The 22,604-nt window shown below is 40.7% G+C and overlaps 1 protein-coding gene across 1 annotated transcript in view; it reads right to left on the bottom strand.

The window, feature by feature from the left end:
• Positions 1–6,747: 6,747 nt before the first annotated feature.
• The window catches only part of LOC139757505 (major facilitator superfamily domain-containing protein 6-like), a 67,340-nt gene continuing 51,483 nt past the window's right edge, over positions 6,748–22,604 (bottom strand). The window contains exons 5-7 of the mRNA XM_071678018.1: positions 21,788–21,939; positions 19,337–19,489; positions 6,748–6,899 (exon numbers count right to left, since the gene is read on the bottom strand). Of these exons, the coding sequence (XP_071534119.1) occupies positions 6,748–6,899; positions 19,337–19,489; positions 21,788–21,939 (457 nt within the window). The remainder of the gene's footprint in view (positions 6,900–19,336; positions 19,490–21,787; positions 21,940–22,604) is intronic.

Raw genomic sequence — 22,604 nt, 5'->3', positions numbered from 1 at the left:
TTTATGATACAGCGCTGTTGGATGATTCGTGTGAGAAACTGCAGAAGTTGGTGACTGAGTTTGGTAAAGTGTGTCAAAGAAGAAAGCTGAGAGTAAATGTGAATAAGAGCAAGGTTATTAGGTACAGTAGGATTGAGGGACAAGTCAATTGGGAGGTAAGTTTGAATGGAGAGTAACTGGAGGAAGTGAAGTGTTTTAGATATATGGGAGTGGATTTGGCAGCGGATGGATCCATGGAAGCGGAAGTGAATTATAGGGTGGGGGAGGGGGCGAAAGTTCTGGGAGCGTTGAAGAATATGTGGAAGTCTAGAACATTATCTCGGAAAGCAAAAATGGTTATGTTTGAAGGAATAGTGGTTCCAACAACGCTATATTGTTGCGAGGCATGGGCTATGGATAGAATTGTGCGGATGAGGGTGGATGTCCTCAAACATCTCATTTGTAACACATCCATCCTCCTCCGCACAACTCTATCTATAGCCCACGCCTCGCAACCATATAACATTGTCGGAATCACTATTTCTTCAAGCATACCCATTTTTGCTTTTCGAGATAATGTTCTTGCTCTCCACACATTTTTCAACGCTCACACAACTTTCGCCCCCACCCCTACCCTATTACTCACTTCCGCTTTCATGGTTCCATCCCCTGCCGAATCCACTCCCAGCTTGAAGATTTGTGTGATGAGAAAGGACTGGTGATTGGGAATATTTGGTTTAAAACGAGAGATACACATAAGTATACATACGTATGTAAGTAGGAAAGACGACTAGAGAGTGTTATCGGATTACGTTTTAATTGTTAGGCGTGCGAAAGAGAGACTCTTGGATATTAATGTGCTGAGAGGTGTAACTGGAGGGATGTCCGATCATTATCTTGTGGAGGCGAAGGTGAAGATTTGTAGAGGTTTTCAGAAAAGTTGAGAAAATGTTGGGGTGAAGAGAGTGGTGAGAGTAAGTGAGCTTGGGAAGGGGAGTTGTGTGAGGAAGTACCAGGAGAGACTGAGTGCAGAATGGAAAAAGGTGAGAGCAAAGGACGTAAGGGGAGTTGGGAGGAATGGGATGTATTTAGGGAAGCAGTGATGGCTTGCGCAAAAGATACCTGTGGCATGAGAAACGTAGGAGGTGGGCATATTCGAAAGGGTAGTGGGTGGTGGAATGATGAAATAAAATTATTAGTGAAAGAAAAGAGAGAGGCATTTGGACGATTTTTTCAGGGAAATAGCGGAAATGACTTGGAGATATATAGAAGAAAGAGGGAGGAAGTTAAGAGAAAGGTGCAAGAGATGAAAAATAGGGCAAATGAAAGTTGGGGTGAGGGAGTATCATTAGATTTTAGGGAGAAAAAAAAGATGTTTTAGAATGAAGTAAATAAATTGCGTAAGAGAAGAGAACAAATTGTAACATCGTGAAGGAGGCTAATGAGTAGGTAATACCAAGTAGTGGTGATGTGAGAAGGTGTTGGAGTGTGTATTTTGGAGGTTTGTTGAATGTTAGTTGATTGAGTTGCAGATACAGGGTGTTTTGATCGAGATGGTGTGCGAAGTGAGAGGTTTAGGGAGAATGACTTGGTATACAGAGAGTAGGTAGTAAAAGCTTTGCGTAATATGAAACCCGTAAAGGCTGCTGGTTTGGCTTGTATTGCAGTGGAATTTATCAAAAAAGAGGGTGACTGTATATTTGACTGGTTGGTAAGGATACTTAATGTATATATGACTCATGGTGAGGTGCCAGAGGATTGACGGAGTGCTTGTATAGTGCCATTGTACAAAGGCAAAGGAGATAAAGGCGAGGGCTAAAATTGAAAGGAATAAAGTTGTCGAATATTCCTGGGAAATTATATGGGAGGGTATTGATTGAGAAGGTAAAAGCATGTACAGAGCATCAGATTGGGGAAGAGCAGTGTGGTTTCAGAAGTGGTAGAGGATGCGTGGATTAGGTGTTTGCTTTAAAGAATGTATGATGAGAAATACTTAGAAAAGGAAATGTATTTGTATGTAGCATTCATGGATCTGAAGGTCTATGGTAGAGTTGATAGAGATGGTCTGTGAAAGGTATTAAGAATATATGGTGTGGGAGGGAAAATTTCTCTAAGCAGTGAAGTTTTTCTTATCGAGGATATAAGGCATGTGTGCGTGTAGGAATAGAAAAAAGTGATTGGTTCTCAGTGAATGTAGGTTTGCGACAGGGGTGTGTGATGTCTAAATGGCTGTTTAATTTGTTTATGGATGGGGTTGTTAGGAAGGTGAATGCAAGAGTTTTGGAAAGAGGGGCAAGTATGCAGTCTGTTGTAGATGAGAGAGATTATGGAATGAGTCAGTTGTTGTTCGCTGATGATACAGCGCTGTTGGCTGGTTCATGTGAGAAACTGCAGAAGCTGGTGACTGAGTTTGGTAAAGTGTGTGAAAGAAGAAAGCTGAGAGTAAGTGTGAATAAGATGAAGGTTATCAGGTACAGTAGGGTTGAGGGACTAGTCAGCTGGGAGGTAAGATTGAATTGAGAAACTGGAGGAAGTGAAGTGTTTTAGATATGTGCAAGTGGATTCGGCAGCGGAAGGAACCATGGAAGTCTAATTGAGTCACAGGGTGGGGGAGGGGCCGAAAGTTCTAGAAGCGTTGAAAAATGTTTGGAAGGCGAGAACATCATCTCGGAAAGCAAAAATGGTTGTTTGAAGGAATAGTGGTTCCAACAATGTTATATGGTTACTAGGCGTAGGCTATAGACAGATTTGTGCGGGGGAGGGTGGATGTGTTGGAAATGAGATGTTTGAGAACAATATATGGTGTGAGTAAGTAATGAAAGGGTAAGACAAATGTGTTGTTATTAAAAGAATTTGGTTGAGAGAGCAGAAGAGGGTGTTTTGAAATTGCTAGGTCACATGGAGAGAATGAGTGAAGAAAGATTGACAAAAAGGATATATGGTCAGAGGTGGAGGGAACGAGGAGAACTGGGAGACCATATTGGAGGTGGAAAGATGGAGTGAAAAAGAATTTTAGCGATCTGGGCATGAACATGCAGGAGGGTGAAAGCCATGCAAGGAATAGAGTGAACTGGAACGATGTGGTATACCGGGGTCGACATGCTGTCAATAGATTGAACCAGGGCACGTGAAGCGTCTGGGGTAAACCATGAAGAGTTTTGTGGGGCCTGGATGTGGAAAGGGAGCTGTGGTTTCAGTGCATTATACATGACAGCTAGAGACTGAGTGTGTACGAATGTGGCCTTTGTTGTCTTTTCCTGGTGCTACCTCGCGAGCATGCCGGGGAGGCGGTCATTTCATGAGTGGCAATGTGGCGACTGGAATGAGTAAAGGCAGCAAGTATAAATTATGTGCATGTGTATATATGGATACGTCTGTGTATGTATATACATGTATACGTTAAAATGAAGAGATATGCATATGCGCGTGTGTAGACTTCTATGTATATGCATGTGTGTGTGGTTGGGTTGGGCCATTCTTTCGTCTGTTTCCTTGCAGTACCTCGCTAATGCAGGAGACAGCGACAAAGTATGATATAAGAATAAAAATATATATATATATATATATATATATATATATATATATATATATATATATATATATATATATATATATATATATATATTTTTTTTTTTTTTTTTTTTCAAACTATTCGCCATTTCCCGCGTTAGCGAGGTAGCGTTAAGAACAGAGAACTGGGCCACTGAGGGAATATCCTCACCTGGCCCCCTTCTCTGTTCCTCCTTTTGGAAAATTAAAAAAAATTGAGAGGGGAGGATTTCCAGCCCCCCGCTCATATATATATATATATATATATTCCTATGAGTCCACGGGGAAAATGAAACACGAAAAGTTCCAAGTGCACTTTCGTGTAATAATCACATCATCAGGGGAGACACAAGAGAGAAATATAACAATCAGTTGATATACATCAAAGAGACGAAGCTAGGACGCCATTTGGGAAACATGTGGTTGTCCAAATATATATATATATATATATATATATATATATATATATATATATATATATATATATATATATATATATATATATATATATATATATATATATATTTATTTTGCTTTGTCGCAGTCTCCCGCATTAGCGAAGTACCGCAAGGAAACAGACGAAACAATGGCCCAACACACTTATATACACATGTATATATTTATCTATTATTTGATTTTTCTTTGTCGCTATCTACCGCGTTAGCGAGGTAGCGCAAGGAAACAGACGAAAGAATGGCGCAAACCACCCACATACACATGTATATACATACACGTCCACACACGCAAATATACATACCTATACATCTCAAGGTACACATATGTATACACACACAGACATATACATATATACACATGTACATAATTCATACTCTCTGCCTTTATTCATTCCCATCACCACCCCGCCACACATGGAATAACAACCCCCTCCCCCCCTCATGTGTGCGGGGTAGCGCTAGGAAAAGACAACAAAGGCCACATTCGTTCACACTCAGTCTCTAGCTGTCATGTAATAATGCACCGAAACCACAGCTCCCTTTCCAAATCCAGGCCCCACAGAACTTTCCATGGTTTTCCCAAGACGCTTCAAATGCCCAGGTTCAATCCATTGACAGCACGTCGACCCCGGTATACCACATCGTTCCAATTCACTCAATTCCTTGCACACCTTTCACCCTCCTGCATGTTCAGGCCCCGATCACTCAAAATCTTTTTCACTCCATCTTTCCACCTTCAATTTGGTCTCCCACTTCTCCTCGTTCCCTTCACTTCTGATACATATATCCTCTTGGTCAATCTTTCCCCACTCATTCTCTCCATGTGACCAAACCATTTCAAAACACCCCCTTCTGCTCTCTCAACCACAATCTTTTTATTTCCACACATCTCTCTTACCCTTACATTACTTACTCGATCAAACCACCTCACACCACATATTGCCCTCAAACATCTCATTTCCAGCACATCCACCCTCCTGCGCACAACGCTATCCATAGCCCACGCCTCGCAGCCATACAACATTGTTGGAACCAGTATTCCTTCAAACATACCCATTTTTGCTTTCCGAGATACTGTTCTCGACTTCCAAACATTCTTCAAGGCTCCGAGAATTTTCGCCCCCTTCCCCACCCTATGATTCACTTCCGCTTCCATGGTTTCATCCGTTGCCAGATCCACTCCCAGATATCTAAAACACTTTACATCCACTAACTTTTCTCCATTCAAACTTACCTCCCAGTTGACTTGCCCCTCAGCCCTACAGTACCTAATAACCTTGCTCTTATTCACATTTACTCTTAACTTTCTTCTTTCACACACTTTACCAAACTCAGTCACTAGCTTCTGAAGTTTCTCACATGAATCAGCCACCAGCGCTGTATCATCAGCGAACAACAACTGACTCACTTCCCAAGCTCTCTTATCCACAACAGACTACATACTTGCCCCCTTTCCAAAACTCTTGCATTCACCTCCCTAACAGCCCTATCCATAAACAAATTAAACATCCATGGAGACATCACACACCCCTGTTGCAAACCTATATTCACTGAGAACCAATCACTTTCCTCTTTTCCTACACGTACACATGCCTTACATCCTCGATAAAAACTTTTCACTGCTTCTAACAACTTGCCTTCCACACCATATATTCTTAATACCTTCCACAGAGCATCTCTATCAACTCTATCATATGCCTTCTCCAGATCCATAAAAGCTACATGCAAGTCCATTTGCTTTTCTAAATATTTCTCCATACATTCTTCAAAGCAAACACCTGATCCACACATCCTCTTCCACTTCTGAAAGCACACTGCTCTTCCCCAATCTGATGCTCTGTACATGCCTTCACCCTCTCAATCAATACCCTCCCATATACTTTACCAGGAATACTCAACAAACTTATACCTCTGTAATTTGAGCACTCATTCTTATCTCCTTTGCCTTTGAACAATGGCACTATGCAAGCATTCCGCCAATGCTCAGGCACCTCATCATGAATCATAGATACATTGAATAATCCTACCAACCAGTCAACAATACAGTCACACCCTTTTTTGATAAATTCCACTGCAATACCATCCAAACATGCTGCCTTGCCGGCTTTCATCTTCCACAAAGCTTTTAATACCTCTTCTCTGTTTACCAAATCATTTTCCCTAACCCTCTCATTTTGCACACCACCTCGACCAAAGCACCCTAAATCTGCCACTCTATCATCAAACACATTCAACAAACCTTCAAAATACTCACTCCATCTCCTTCTCATATCACCACTACTAAGCTTGTCATTTATCTCTGCCATCAGCAACATATCCCTACCCAGAAATCAGATACACACCAAAGACTCACACTTCGATCACTTATAAAATCAGTTCTCCTCACCGTCCTATGCTAATACAACTAAACGTATCCATCGGCACATCATCCTTCAAACACTAAACAGTCGCCCTCAAGAGAACATGATATACCAACGACAAATCCTGTCGAAACCACACCACCCACTGAAACACTCTCTTGCTATCACGCCTCAGTATTGGCTTATACCTATTGCAAAAAGCATGCAGACACACGAAAGATTCAACACGAGACCTATCTTGTCTGTGTTGTCACTCGAACACCGGAACAACATTTACAATTCGACTACTCATCACCAGCCTTGCACAAACCAACTTCAGCAACTCTTCTTTCCAGAGCTTTTGAAACAGTCTGAGGGTTATGGCTGACTGAGAGCCAACATATTCTCATCAAGGGTTTCTGGAGCTACAACGACGTCGATGTCGAGGTGGAGTCGGGTGTGTGGCGGCTATTGGCGGTGGTGGCCGGCAGGACGATAGCGGCCGGACACGTTTCCTCAAGCATGGGCTTACCTTCCTCTTTGTCCTCAATCTCCTTGTTCTCTGCATTCTCTTCCTCTGTAATGATCACATCAAACAGGTAGAAACGTTACCGATAGATCGACAATAGTAAATTTTGTTCCTACGAAGTATGTGAATATCTAATTGGTTTAGTTAAGGGTTTTGAATAGTGATGTCTCTTTGTTAATGTGTGTCACCCCTCTTCCTCCGCTCTACTTTTACTGAGTTCATATGTATTAATGTTATAGTGGTCTGTAGTATGTGAATACCAAATGACTAAGTATTGCCACCAAACATAAAGAAATTTTCCAAAGTGTACAATACTCTACCTGGCTTACAAAGTAGTGTGAAGCTGTAGTATATATCTGTGATTTACCTGTAGACTCTGTATTAAACATTTCTTGTTATACTTTACCTGACAAGTGCATCAGCCACTTATCTCACAGGCTGCAATGTATCTCTGATGCGAATTCATTTATCTGATTCCCGTCACAAATGGTCACGAAGAGTCATTCATAAAGAACTGTAACATCTTGGTCTCTCAAGATCAAAGTATCCTTCACATGTCAACACAGTTGCATACTTCTGAGTTGTCTCAGATATTTTCTCTATAACAATTCTTTCCAAGTATCATTCATCTTTTCTTCATCGGTAGTTTTCGTCAGAGAAAAGAATCTTCCCTCCGAGATTTTGATTTCTTTCCTTACGCAGTCCCGCCAAACATCAAACACACCTTCTTAGACAATCCACCTTACAGAAGGTGCTTATTTTCTGCTCGTCATTTCGTTGTTAAAGGCTCACGTTTTTGGTATACAGCAATATTGATTGCATTGCTCCGTCCAACATTCCTCGCCATTATTCGCATGTTTACCAAATGGCGTCCTAGCTAAGTCTCTTCGTGTATATCAACTGACTGTTATATTTCTCTCTTGTGTCTCTCCTGATGATGTGATTTTTACACGAAACAACATTTGGGAATTTATCGTGTTTCATTTTCCCCATGGGCTCATAGGAATATATATATATATATATATATATATATATATATATATATATATATATATATATATATATATATATATATATATATATGATAGAGTTGATATAGATGCTCTGTGGAAGGTATTAAGAATATATGCTGTGGGAGGCAAGTTGTTAGAAGCAGTGAAAAGTTTTTATCGAGGATGTAAGGCATGTGTACGTGTAGGAGGAGAGGAAAGTGATTGGTTCTCAGTGAATGTTAGTTTGCGGCAGGGGTGTGTGATGTCTCCATGGTTGTTTAATTTGTTTATGGATGGGGTTGTTAGGGAGGTGAATGCAAGAGTTTTGGAAAGAGGGGCAAGTATGAAGTCCGTTGGGGATGAGAGAGCTTGGGAAGTGAGTCATTTGTTGTTCGCTGATGATACAGCGCTGGTGGCTGATTCATGTGAGAAACTGCAGAAGCTGGTGACTGAGTTTGGTAAAGTGTGTGAAAGAAGAAAGTTAAGAGTAAATGTGAATAAGAGCAAGGTTATTAGGTACAGTAGGGTTGAGGGTCAAGTCAATTGGGAGGTGAGTTTGAATGGAGAAAAACTGGAGGAAGTGAAGTGTTTTAGATATCTGGGAGTGGATCTGGCAGCGGATGGAACCATGGAAGGGGAAGTGGATCATAGGGTGGGGGAGGGGGCGAAAATTCTGGGAGCCTTGAAGAATGTGTGGAAGTCGAGAACATTATCTCGGAAAGCAAAAATGAGTATGTTTGAAGGAATAGTGGTTCCAACAATGTTGTATGGTTGCGAGGCGTGGGCTATGGATAGAGTTGTGCGCAGGAGGATGGATGTGATGGAAATGAGATGTTTGAGGACAATGTGTGGTGTGAGGTGGTTTGATCGAGTAAGTAACATAAGGGTAAGAGAGATGTGTGGAAATAAAAAGAGCGTGGTTGAGAGAGCAGAAGAGGGTGTTTTGATATGGTTTGGGCACATGGAGAGAATGAGTGAGGAAAGATTGACCAAGAGGATATATGTGTCGGAGGTGGAGGGAACGAGGAGAAGAGGGAGACCAAATTGGAGGTGGAAAGATGGAGTGAAAAAGATTTTGTGTGATCGGGGCCTGAACATGCAGGAGGGTGAAAGGAGCGCAAGGAATAGAGTGAATTAGAGCGATGTGGTGTACCGGGGTTGACGTGCTGTCAGTGGATTGAATCGGGGCAGGTGAAGCGTCTGGGGTAAGCCATGGAAAGCTGTGTAGGTATGTGTATTTTGCGTGTGTGGACGTATGTATATACATGTGTATGGGGGGGTGGGTTGGGCCATTTCTTTCCTCTGTTTCCTTGCGCTACCTCGCAAACGCGGGAGACAGCGACAAAGCAAAAAAGAAAAAAAAAATATATATATATATATATTTATATATATATATATATATATATATATATATATATATATATATATATATATATATATATATATATATATATATATATATATATATATATATATATATATATATATATATATATATATATATTATATAATCCATAAATGCTACATACAAATCCATTTGCTTTTCTAAGTATTTCTCACATACATTCTTCAAAGCAAACACCTGATCCACACATCCTCTACCACTTCTGAAACCACACTGCTCTTCCCCAATCTGATGCTCTGTACGTGCCTTCACCCTCTCAATCAATATCCTCCCATATAATTTACCAAGAATACTCAACAAACTTATACCTCTGTAATTTGAACACTCACTCTTATCCCCTTTGCCTTTGTACAATGGCACTATGCACGCATTCCGCCAATCCTCAGGCACCTCACCATGAGTCATACATATATTAGATAACCTTACCAACCAGTCAACAATACAGTCACCCCCTTTTTTAATAAATTCCAATGCAATACCATCCAAACCTTCTGCCTTGCCGGCTTTCATCTTCCGCAAGGCTTTTACTACCTCTTCTCTGTTTACCAAATCATTTTCCCTAACCCTCTCACTTTGCACACCACCTCGACCAAAACACCCTATATCTGCCACTCTATCATCAAACACATTCAACAAACCTTCAAAATACTCACTCATCTCCTTCTCACATCACCACTACTTGTTATCACCCCCCCATTTGCGCCCTTCACTGAAGTTCCCATTTCCTCCCTTGTCTTACGCACTTTATTTACCTTCTTCCAGAACATCTTTTTATTCTCCCTAAAATTTAATGATACTCTCTCACCCCAACTCTCATTTGCCCTTTTTTTTCACCTCTTGCACCTTTCTCTTGACCTCCCGTCTCTTTCTTTTATACATCACCCACTCAATTTCATTTTTTCCCTGCAAAAATCGTCCAAATGCCTCTCTCTTCTCTTTCACTAATAATCTTACTTCTTCATCCCACCACTCACTACCCTTTCTAATCAACCCACCTCCCACTCTTCTCATGCCACAAGCATCTTTTGCGCAATCCATCACTGATTCCCTAGATACATCCCATTCCTCCCCCACTCCCCTTACTTCCATTGTTCTCACCTTTTCCCATTCTGTCTCTCCTGGTACTTCCTCACACAAGTCTCCTTCCCAAGCTCACTTACTCTCACCACCCTCTTCACCCCAACATTCAATCTTCTTTTCTGAAAACCCATAAAAATCTTCACCTTAGCCTCCACAAGATAATGATCAGACATCCCTCCAGTTGCACCTCTCAGCACATTAACATCCAAAAGTCTCTCTTTCGCGCGCCTGTCAATTAACACGTAATCAATAATGGTCTCTGGCCATCTCTCCTACTTACATACGTATACTTATGTATATCTCGCTTTTTAAACCAGGTATTCCCAATCATCAGTCCTTTTTCAGCACATAAATCTACAAGCTCTTCACCATATCCATTTACAACACTGAACACCCAATGTATACCAATTATTCCCTCAACTGCCACATTACTCACCTTTGCATTCAAATCACCCATCACCATAACCCGGTCTCGTGCATCAAAACCACTAACACACTCATTCAGCTGCTCCCAAAACACTTGCCTCTCTTGATCTTTCTCCTCATGCCCATGTGCATATGCACCAATAATCACCCATCTCTCTCCATCACCTTTCAGTTTTACCCATATTAATCGAGAATTTACTTTCTTACATTCTATCACATACTCCCACAACTCCTGTTTCAGGAGTATTGCTACTCCTTCCCTTGGTCTTGTCTTCTCACTAACCCCTGACTTTACTCCCAAGACATTTCGAAACCACTTTACCCTTGAGCTTCGTTTCACTCAGAGCCAAAACATCCAGGTTCCTTTCCTGAAACATACTACCTATCTCTCCTTTTTTCACATCTTGGTTACATCCACACACATTTAGGCACCCCAGTCTGAGCCTATATATATATATATATATATATATATATATATATATATATATATATATATATATATATATATATATATATATATATATATATATATATATATATATATATATATATATATATATATATATATATATATATATATATATATATATATATATATATATATATGCATATATATATATATATATATATATATATATATATATATATATATATATATATATATATATATATATATATATATATATATATATATATATATATGCCACTCTATCATCAAACACATTCAACAAACCTTCTAAATACTCACTCCATCTCCTTCTCACATCACCACTACTTGTTATCACCTCCCCATTTGCGCCCTTCACTGAAGTTCCCATTTGCTCCCTTGTCTTACTCACTTTATTTACCTCCTTCCAGAACATCTTTTTATTCTCCCTAAAATTTAATGATACTCTCTCACCCCAACTCTCATTTGCCCTCTTTTTCACCTCTTGCACCTTTCTCTTGACCTCCTGTCTCTTTCTTTTATACATCTCCCACTTAATTGCATTTTTTCCCTGCAAAAATCGTCCAAATGACTCTCTCTTCTCTTTCACTAATAATCTTTCTTCTTCATCCCACCACTCACTACCTTTTCTGATCAACCCACCTCCCTCTCTTCTCATGCCACAAGCATCTTTTGCGCAATCCATCACTGATTCCCTAAATACATCCCATTCCTCCCCCACTCCCCTTACTTCCATTGTTCTCACCTTTTTCCATTCTGTACTCAGTCTCTCCTGGTACTTCCTCACACAGGTCTCCTTCTCAAGCTCACTTACTCTCACCACCCTCTTCACCCCAACATTCACTCTTCTTTTCTGAAAACCCATACAAATCTTCACCTTAGCCTCCACAAGATAATGATCAGACATCCCTCCAGTTGCACCTCTCAGCACATTAACATCCAAAAGTCTCTCTTTCGCGCGCCTGTCAATTAACACGTAATCCAATAACGCTCTCTGGCCATCTCTCCTACTTACATACGTATACTTATGTATATCTCGCTTTTTAAACCAGGTATTCCCAATCACCAGACCTTTTTCAGCACATGAATCTACAAGCTCTTCACGATTTCCATTTACAACACCGAACACCCCATGTATACCAATTATTCCCTTAAGTGCCACATTACTCACCTTTGCATTCAAATCACCCATCACTATAACCCGATCTCGTGCATCAAAACCACTAACCCACTCATTCAGCTGCTTCCAAAACACTTGCCTTTCATGATCTTTCTTCTCATGCCCAGGCGCATATGAGAGGGTTAGGGAAAATGATTTGGTAAACAGAGAAGAGGTAGTAAAAGCTTTGCGGAAGATGAAAGCCGGCAAGGCAGCAGGTTTGGATGGTATTGCAGTGGAATTTATTAAAAAAGGGGTTGACTGTATCATTGACTGGTTGGTAAGGTTATTTAATGTATGTATGAGTCATGGTGTGGTGCGTGAGGATTGGCGGAATGCGTGCATAGTGCCATTGTACAAGGGCAAAGGGGATAAGAGTGAGTGATCAAATTACAGAGGTATAAGTTTGTTGAGTATTCCTGGTAAATTATATGGGAGGGTATTGATTGAGAGGGTAAAGGCATGTACAGAGAATCAGATTGGGGAAGAGCAGTGTGGTTTCAGATTTGGTAGAGGATGTGTGGATCAGGTGTTTGCTTTGAAGAATGTATATGAGAAATACTTAGAAAAGCAAATGGATTTGTATGTAGCATTTATGGATCTGGAGAAGGCATATGATAGAGTTGATAGACATGCTCTGTGGAAGGTATTAAGAATATATGGTGTGGGAGGAAAGTTGTTAGAAGCAGTGAAAAGTTTTTATCGAGGATGTAAGGCATGTGTACGTGTAGGAAGAGAGGAAAGTGATTGGTTCTCAGTGAATGTAGGTTTGCGGCAGGGGTGTGTGATGTCTCCATGGTTGTTTAATTTGTTTATGGATGGGGTTGTTAGGGAGGTGAATGCAAAAGTTTTGGAAAGAGGGGCAAGTATGAAGTCTGTTGTGGATGAGAGAGCTTGGGAAGTAAGTCAGATGTTGTTCGCTGATGATATAGCGTTGGTGGCTGATTCATGTGAGAAACTGCAGAAGCTGGTGACTGAGTGTGGTAAAGTGTGTGAAAGAAGAAAGTTAAGAGTAAATGTGAATAAGAGCAAGGTTATTAGGTACAGTAGAGTTGGGGGTCAAGTCAATTGGGAGGTAAGTTTGAATGGAGAAAAACTGGAGGAAGTAAAGTGTTTTAGATATCTGGGAGTGGATCTGGCAGCGGATGGAACCATGGAAGCGGAAGTGGATCATAGGGTGGGGGAGGGGGCGAAAATTCTGAGAGCCTTGAAGAATGTGTGGAAGTCGAGAACAGTATCTCGGAAAGAAAAAATGGGTATGTTTGAAGGAATAGTGGCTCCAACAATGTTGTATGGTTGCGAGTCGTGGGCTATGGATAGAGTTGTGCGCAGGAGGATGTATGTGCTGGAAATGAGATGTTTGAGGACAATGTGTGGTGTGAGGTGGTTTGATCGAGTAAGTAACGTAAGGGTAAGAGAGATGTGTGGAAATAAAAAGAGCGTGGTTGAGAGAGCAGAAGAGGGTGTTTTGAAATGGTTTGGGCACATGGAGAGAATGAGTGAGGAAAGATTGACCAAGAGGATATATGTGTCGGAGGTGGAGGGAACGAGGAGAAGAGGGAGACCAAATTGGAGGTGGAAAGATGGAGTGAAAAAGATTTTGTGTGATCGGGGCCTGAACATGCAGGAGGATGAAAGGAGGGCAAGGAATAGAGTGAATTAGAGCGATGTGGTGTACCGGGGTTGACGTGCTGTCAGTGGATTGAATCGGGGCAGGTGAAGCGTCTGGGGTAAGCCATGGAAAGCTGTGTAGGTATGTGTATTTTGCGTGTGTGGACGTATGTATATACATGTGTATGGGGGTGGGTTGGGCCATTTCTTTCGTCTGTTTCCTTGCGCTGCCTCGCAAACGCGGGAGACAGCGACAAAGAAAAAAAAATATATTTACACTTTATTCGTATTCATATAACTCCGCGTTGTACAGTCAGGTTCGGTAAAACGCTCTCTGCTGGCTATGTGATCTGTTCGGAAACAACCGATAGACCCCGTTGCTCACCATAGTGGGACGAAGGGTATTCGAGTACTTAGTATTTCGAATACTTGTTTCCTATTATACAGTCCCTTAGCCTAGCGGTTAGCATGCCTGCCTCTTGCACAAAGGGTCCCATGTTCGATCCTGGCTGATGGAGCTTTGTATGATATATATATATATATATATATATATATATATATATATATATATAACTTACAAATCTCCAACAGCCATGATCGAACCCAGGACTCCTGTGTCACAGGCGGGAATGTCACCGCTAGGCTATGGGCCTGGCAAATAGGAAATAACTATTCGAATAGTATGTACTCGAATACCCTTCGTCTCACATTGTTGAGCATCGGGATCTACACCGGTTAATTCCCAACATGCACACATAGCCAGCAGATAGCATTTTACCGAACCGGTGTTGACCACGTTGCTCACCATTCCTAAACCATATTGCCTGAATGCAATTTGGTATGTAGATGATGTTCTTTGTGTTTGACCAACAAATATAAATTTACAAATATTTTTCCCCTTAAGAATCTAGTACCTTCTATCAAATTTACTGTAGAAAACGAAAATAATGGTATGTTACCATTTTAAGATTCCATGATCCATAGGCAAGGAAACAAGTTTAAGTTCAGAACATACAGAAAACCTACCAATTTAAGCTCATATATCTATTATTACTCATCTCAGTATGCCAGAGTTAAATCATCATCATTTCAATCTATGTTCCTTGGGGCATCACGCATTTGCAGTCCAGACTTTATTGATGATGAGTTTGAGAAGATATATTCTATTGGATCTAAGTTAAAGCACCCTAGATCTTTCATTGATAAATCCCTTAAGATAGCAAAGAATTCATTTTATAAAATTGAGCCCAACCTCCCATAGATACCAAGAATTTTTTAGTTCTCCCTTTTAATAATAAATTTATTTACTTCCCATGTTGCTTAAATCCTTTAATGTAAATGTTACCTTCAGCAACTATAATACTATAAAGAATATCCTATTCAGGAATTCACCAGAGAATCCTCCTGGATGCATCTGTAAAGTGCCATGTGGAAATTGTAAAAATTTTATATTGGTCAGACTGGTAAGGCTCTTCCTGTTAGACTTAAGCAACATAAACATAGTTTGAGAACGGGACAAGAATGACATGCCTTGTTTAGTCATGTTAAAAACTATGATCACTGTATTGGCTGGAGTATTCCATCTCAGTTAGTAACTCTAACTCAATTACCACGAAAAATTTCATTGAATCTTTTATTATCAAATACACAAAGAATTATAATCTTAATGATATTGATGGTCTATACAAATTAGATAACTTTACTGTTGACAAAATTTGTAAAATGATAAGTTTACGAACACTCGTTGTCTGTCTTGGACAATCAATGTGTATCAACTGACAGTTATATTTCTCTCTTGCGTTTCCTCTGATGATGTAATCATGACACAAAAGAGCACTTGGGAACTTGTTTCATTTTCCCCGTGGACTCAAAAGAATATATATATATATACATATATATATATATATATATATATATATATATATATATATATATATATATATATATATATACATATATATGTATATGAAAATATATATATGGAAATAAAAAGAGCGTGGTTGAGAGAGCAGAAGAGGGTGTTTTGAAATGGTTTGGGCACATGGAGAGAATGAGTGAGGAAAGATTGACCAAGAGGATATATGTGTCGGAGGTGGAGGGAACGAGGAGAAGAGGGAGACCAAATTGGAGGTGGAAAGATGGAGTGAAAAAGATTTTGTGTGATCGGGGCCTGAACATGCAGGAGGGTGAAAGGAGGGCAAGGAATAGAGTGAATTGGAGCGATGTGGTATACAGGGTTTGACGTGCTGTCAGTGGATTGAATCAAGGCATGTGAAGCGTCTGGGGTAAACCATGGAAAGCTGTGTAGGTATGTATATTTGCGTGTGTGGACGTGTGTATGTACATGTGTATGGGGGGGGGGGGGTTGGGCCATTTCTTTCGTCTGTTTCCTTGCGCTACCTCGCAAACGCGGGAGACAGCGACAAAGTATAAAAAAAAAAAAAAAAAAAAATATATATATATATATATATATATATATGAATGAGTGTGTAAGTGGTTTTGATGCACGAGACCGGATTATAGTGATGGGTGATTTGAATGCAAAGGTGAGTAATGTGGCAGTTGAGGGAATAATTGGTATACATGGGGTGTTCAGTGTTGTAAATGGAAATGGTGAAGAGCTTGTAGATTTATGTGCTGAAAAAGGACTGGTGATTGGGAATACCTGGTTTAAAAAGCGAGATATACATAAGTATACGTATGTAAGTAGGAGAGATGGCCAGAGAGCGTTATTGGATTACGTGTTAATTGACAGGCGCGCGAAAGAGAGACTTTTGGATGTTAATGTGCTGAGAGGTGCAACTGGAGGGATGTCTGATCATTATCTTGTGGAGGCTAAGGTGAAGATTTGTATGGGTTTTCAGAAAAGAAGAGTGAATGTTGGGGTGAAGAGGATGGTGAGAGTAAGTGAGCTTGGGAAGGAGACTTGTGTGAGGAAGTACCAGGAGAGACTGAGTACAGAATGGAAAAATGTGAGAACAATGGAAGTAAGGGGAGTGGGGGAGGAATGGGATGTATTTAGGGAATCAGTGATGGATTGCGCAAAAGATGCTTGTGGCATGAGAAGAGTGGTAGGTGGGTTGGTTAGAAAGGGTAGTGAGTGGTGGGATGAAGAAGTAAGATTATTAGTGAAAGAGAAGAGAGAGGCATTTGAACGATTTTTGCAGGATAGCGAACAAAAGGTAGGTAATGTTTTACTCTACATGTGACCGCTTCTAGAGTAGAATTTAAAGTCGCTCCTGTGTAGGGTAGGCTTTGGGGGATGTAGATATCTATCCCATGATTCTCATCTCTTCTATATGAATAGTAGCTATGTAGAACAGAACAGTCTTCGACTGAGCTGATTAGATTGGTCTCTTGTAGATGGATTACAGATGGCCTGTACATTGCAAGCAACAGTTGGAGTTGTGCTTACTTATACCCAAGGCCTCTATAATTCCACTGGATGATATTGAACGTGTTGGTTTAAGTTATTTAACCGGGTAACCTTCTCAGTCCGTCTTTTTTTCGATACTTATCTACGATTCTGGTGGATCGGATGGAGACAGGTGGGCAGAGCTGATCGGCTAAGCTGATCGCTCATTGGCTACTTGGTTGGTAAGGCTTAAGTGGCGTTTTGAGGATGGAAGGATTTGAAAATCTTCGACTTATGTGTTTATTGTTGGCTGTTTTGTGATGATGTAGATTGCTTCCAGGAACAAGAGACGGCAAGGGGTCTTGTTTTTTGTCAATGATTTTGGTGTTCTCGTCCGGGTCTTGTCGTGTCAGGCGGGAGTTATGTAGAGTGGCGTAACGGTTTTAGATGGCTCCATTCTGTAGGTGGTCCGTGTCATACCAATGTATGAGTGAGATCCTCTCTCCTCACTGTTGCTCCTCCTGAATGGGCGTCTTGGTCACGGCGTGTTTGTTACGAAGCAGAAGGTGGGATACCTTCATTGTTTTGTTGCAGATGATGAGAGTAATGCGTTGTTCCAGGCCTGTGAGACGTACATTACTGTGTACAAAGTCCTTGATGATCTCATCTGTCTTGTAGTGTGTAGACATTTGGTTTCTGTAATATATCTTAATGTGTTCGACGGTTGTGGGTGTGATGGTCTCTCAGTGGGCATACCATTTGACCATGTGTGACTCAATTGCTTCGGATACGTCGGTGTTAGTGTAGCCGTTGTTAAATAGGACTTGAGTCATGTGTTCAATCTCCTGGTGGGCGTCTTTCCAAGTTGCGCAGTAGTAAGAGGAGCATCAGGGGGTGAAGGAATGTTAGAGTCATCCAAGTGGAGTTGCTTTTTCAACGAGAGAGACAGCTATAGTGTAGTCAGAATGAAAAAGTGAACAGAGGGTACAGCGATAGAAGTTGTTAGAGTTACCCTTAGCTAAAGACCAGAAAGACCTATCAATGGATGACGATGACGAAGAGAGGTTTTCACACTTCCTTTGAATAACAGAACGCTTCGCCTTACGGATAATGTGCTTGTAGCGATTATAGGCGGTGATAAAAGCTGAATAAGAGCCAGAGGAAGGAGAGTTTTTCCAGGCCCGATATGCCTAATCCCTTGCGTGTATGGCCTCAGAATATCAACAGTTGAACGATGGACTGGAAAAAGAGGTCGTCTTGGAGGAGGAGAGGATGAATGCTTCCATTCTCGCAAGAATAACCTCTGCTATGCGTCTGGGGGTGACTGAAGCTTCACCACATAAGCGACAGTAATTTACCCAAAGAAAGTCAGAAAAGAAGTTACGTAAGATATTCCAGCCAGCTTTGTGGAGGAGCCAGTATTTACACTCAGAAGAGGCTGCTGGATGGGAAGGTGCCGTTGGAACAGATGCATTTTTTCTTTTCATTTTCAGTTCTCCCTGTAAGATTCTGACAGCTTACTTCTCTCTCAGAATTTCATAATAACCTTAATACTACTCAAACGTCCTCAGTCATGTATTTTCAACTCCTGTCTTTTCTTCCTACTTCATCCATCTGTCGGACCTTCTTACTATTAAGTAGATCCATTTCCTTTTACTTCTCAAGACCTTTTCACCACTTCTTGCAATCTTTTGCCGATTCTGCTATCATGTTACTAAGTGTCCTCTGTATAACATTCTTAACTGTGTGTTTTTTGCACAACAGTGCAAGCAACTTTATTCTACCCTGTAACACTTGCTGATCAATTTCCCTCTATTTAGTTTCTTTTGATTTCTACTGTAGCATATACTGTCACGTCTTATTCAGGGTGCAGACATAAATTACATCCCTTAGTCCCCAACGCAACAAAAGTATATTCCACTAATGATTAATCATCACTAAAATAGTCTCCAGTGGAAGCTACTGAAAACAAAGATAACCAAAGCAGTGAAAACTGTAATCATGAATACCTTTGGCTGCTAGCCTTTTCTTGAGGAAGCAGAAGTGGAGGAGTACATAGAGGACACCACTTGTTAAAGAGATTAATCCGAATGTTCTGAAGGCACCGGGGAGACCAAAGACCGTGATGAGATAGCCTCCCAAGAGCGACCCAACACCGCGACCTGAGGACAGCAACGTGGTTGAAATGCTATTAGCCACTAAGAGTTCTTGGTGAGTGAGGGGAGGCGTCCCTGAGGTACAAGCAGCATATCATAGCAACTAATGTAAAAGCGGGAATTGCAAAAAGCATGTTTGATACTGTGAGGTAGTGGCAGTACCAGAATGGTAACAGCTGCACTGTGACTTGTGTGGGCGTTTTCAGTGGATTTGGATGTGCTTTTCATCTGTTACCCTGAACTTCATCTGCCTGTTGCATGATGAAGAAAAACTGAAATTAGCTGCTGATATTAAGATTCCATATATATATATATATATATATATATATATATATATATATATATATATATATATATATATATATATATATATATATATATATATATATATATATATATATATATATATATATATATATATATATATATATATATATATATACATATATATATATATATATATATATATATATATATATATATATATATATATTTTTTTTTTTTTTTTTTTTTTTTTTTTTTTTTTATACTTTGTCGCTGTCTCCCGCGTTTGCGAGGTAGCGCAAGGAAACAGACGAAAGAAATGGCCCACCCCCCCCCCCCCATACACATGTACATACACACGTCCACACACGCAAATATACATACCTACACAGCTTTCCATGGTTTACCCCAGACGCTTCACATGCCCTGATTCAATCCACTGACAGCATGTCAACCCCGGTATACCACAGCGATCCAATTCACTCTATTCCTTGCCCTCCTTTCACCCTCCTGCATGTTCAGGCCCCGATCACACAAAATCTTTTTCACTCCATCTTTCCACCTCCAATTTGGTCTCCCACTTCTCCTCGTTCCCTCCACCTCCGACACATATATCCTCTTGGTCAATCTTTCCTCACTCATTCTCTCCATGTGCCCAAACCATTTCAAAACACCCTCTTCTGCTCTCTCAACCACGCTCTTTTTATTTCCACACATCTCTCTTACCCTTACGTTACTTACTCGATCAAACCACCTCACACCACACATTGTCCTCAAACATCTCATTTCCAGCACATCCATCCTCCTGCGCACAACTATATCCATAGCCCACGCCTCGCAATCATACAACATTGTTGGAACCAGTATTCCTTCAAACATACCCATTTTTGCTTTCCGAGATAGTGTTCTCGACTTCCACACATTCTTCAAGGCTCCCAGAATTTTCGCCCCCTCCCCCACCCTATGATCCACTTCCGCTTCCATGGTTCCGTCCTCTGCCAGATCCACTCCCAGATATCTAAAACACTTTACTTCCTTCAGTTTTTCTTCATTCAAACTTACCTCCCAATTGACTTGACCCTCAACCCTACTGTACCTAATAACCTTGCTCTTATTCACATTTACTCTTAACTTTCTTCTTTCACACACTTTACCAAACTCAGTCACCAGCTTCTGCAGTTTCTCACATGAATCAGCCACCAGCGCTGTATCATCAGCGAACAACAACTGACTCACTTCCCAAGCTCTCTCATCCTTAACAGACTTCATACTTGCCCCTCTTTCCAAAACTCTTGCATTCACCTCCCTAACAACCCCATCCATAAAGAAATTAAACAACCATGGAGACATCATACACCCCTGCCGCAAACCTACATTCACTGAGAACCAATCACTTTCCTCTCTTCCTACACGTACACATGCCTTACATCCTCGATAAAAACTTTTCACTGCTTCTAACAGCTTGCCTCCTACACCATATATTCTTAATACCTTCCACAGAGCATCTCTGTCAACTCTATCATATGCCTTCTCCAGATCCATAAATGCTACATACAAATCCATTTGCTTTTCTAAGTATTTCTCACATACATTCTTCAAAGCAAACACCTGATCCACACATCCTCTACCACTTCTGAAACCACACTGCCCTTCCCCAATCTGATGCTCTGTACATGCCTTCACCCTCTCAATCAATACCCTCCCATATAATTTACATATATATATATATATATATATATATATATATATATATATATATATATATATATATATATATATATATATATATATATATATATACATATATATATATAAATGCAGAAGCAGAAACAACAGGGTCATTAGCAAAGAAGACATTAATCATGACAGGAATAAGGAAATGCCTCCACCTCGCTGCTTCTTTCAAAAGTGAGAATAATTACAATATATCACATAAAAAACCACAGGAAATAAATCACAGCCTTCCCTCAGTACTGCAGTTCTATGTAATGAAAAAACTGAGATGCATGCCCTTAATGTGGTGACCCACACTTTACTAACCGAGGGAGTAGTGTGTGCAGCCCACCAGGCCGGTCATAGTGGCCAGCAGACCCTTCGGGGCCAGCACGGGGCAGTAAGTCACACCAGCTACCCACATCAGCTGGAAGGTGAACACCTCCAGCACCTCGAACGGGAACACCATCCATGGGTTCCTGCAGTAGTTGTAAGGAGAACCAGAAATACAGAATCTTGTATTGGCAAAGATCAGAGAAAACCATTTCTTAACTTAAGCAAGTTACATCAGATAATTGAATGTCTTCATGGTAATCTTATCAGAGGATCAATGGGACTTATACTGCTATATCGCTGGAAAGAAAAACACATGGACATCCGTGGTGTAACGGTTAGCGCTCCTAACCATGACGCATTCACGGGACGCTCGGGGTCGAGAGCATAGGTTCGAACCCTGTTTGCCGCAGTCGGTCCACAGTCAACCCAGATGTTCATCCACCCCTAAGGGTTGGTCGAAAAAATGGATACCTGGCTTCATCTAAGGTATACATACATAGGGTTAATGAAATCTGCCCTCGCCGTCTTGGCTAACATAGGAAAAAAAAATACACTATGGGTCGGACGCGAACAACAATGAGGTTAAAAGACAAAGTCTCTAGTTACGCGATGTCGTTCACTTTGTCTCAACCTCAACTCAGTAGGGGTAATATGGACTTTAATCTGTCGCGGCACAGACGGTGTGACAAATATAACAATGGAAAGTCAGAGTACATACACCATGCGTAGGATTTGATCCCTGGGAGAGGCGCTCGGCTACTTCGGCTATACGGAGGTTTGAAGATACAATCACTAGTTACTCAGTGTT

This window comes from Panulirus ornatus, chromosome 27 (genome assembly GCF_036320965.1).
Source record: "Panulirus ornatus isolate Po-2019 chromosome 27, ASM3632096v1, whole genome shotgun sequence".
Classification (NCBI taxonomy): Eukaryota; Metazoa; Arthropoda; class Malacostraca; order Decapoda; family Palinuridae; genus Panulirus; species Panulirus ornatus.
Note: the sequence above shows the minus strand (reverse complement) of the source record. Positions and strands in the feature narration are given on the sequence as shown.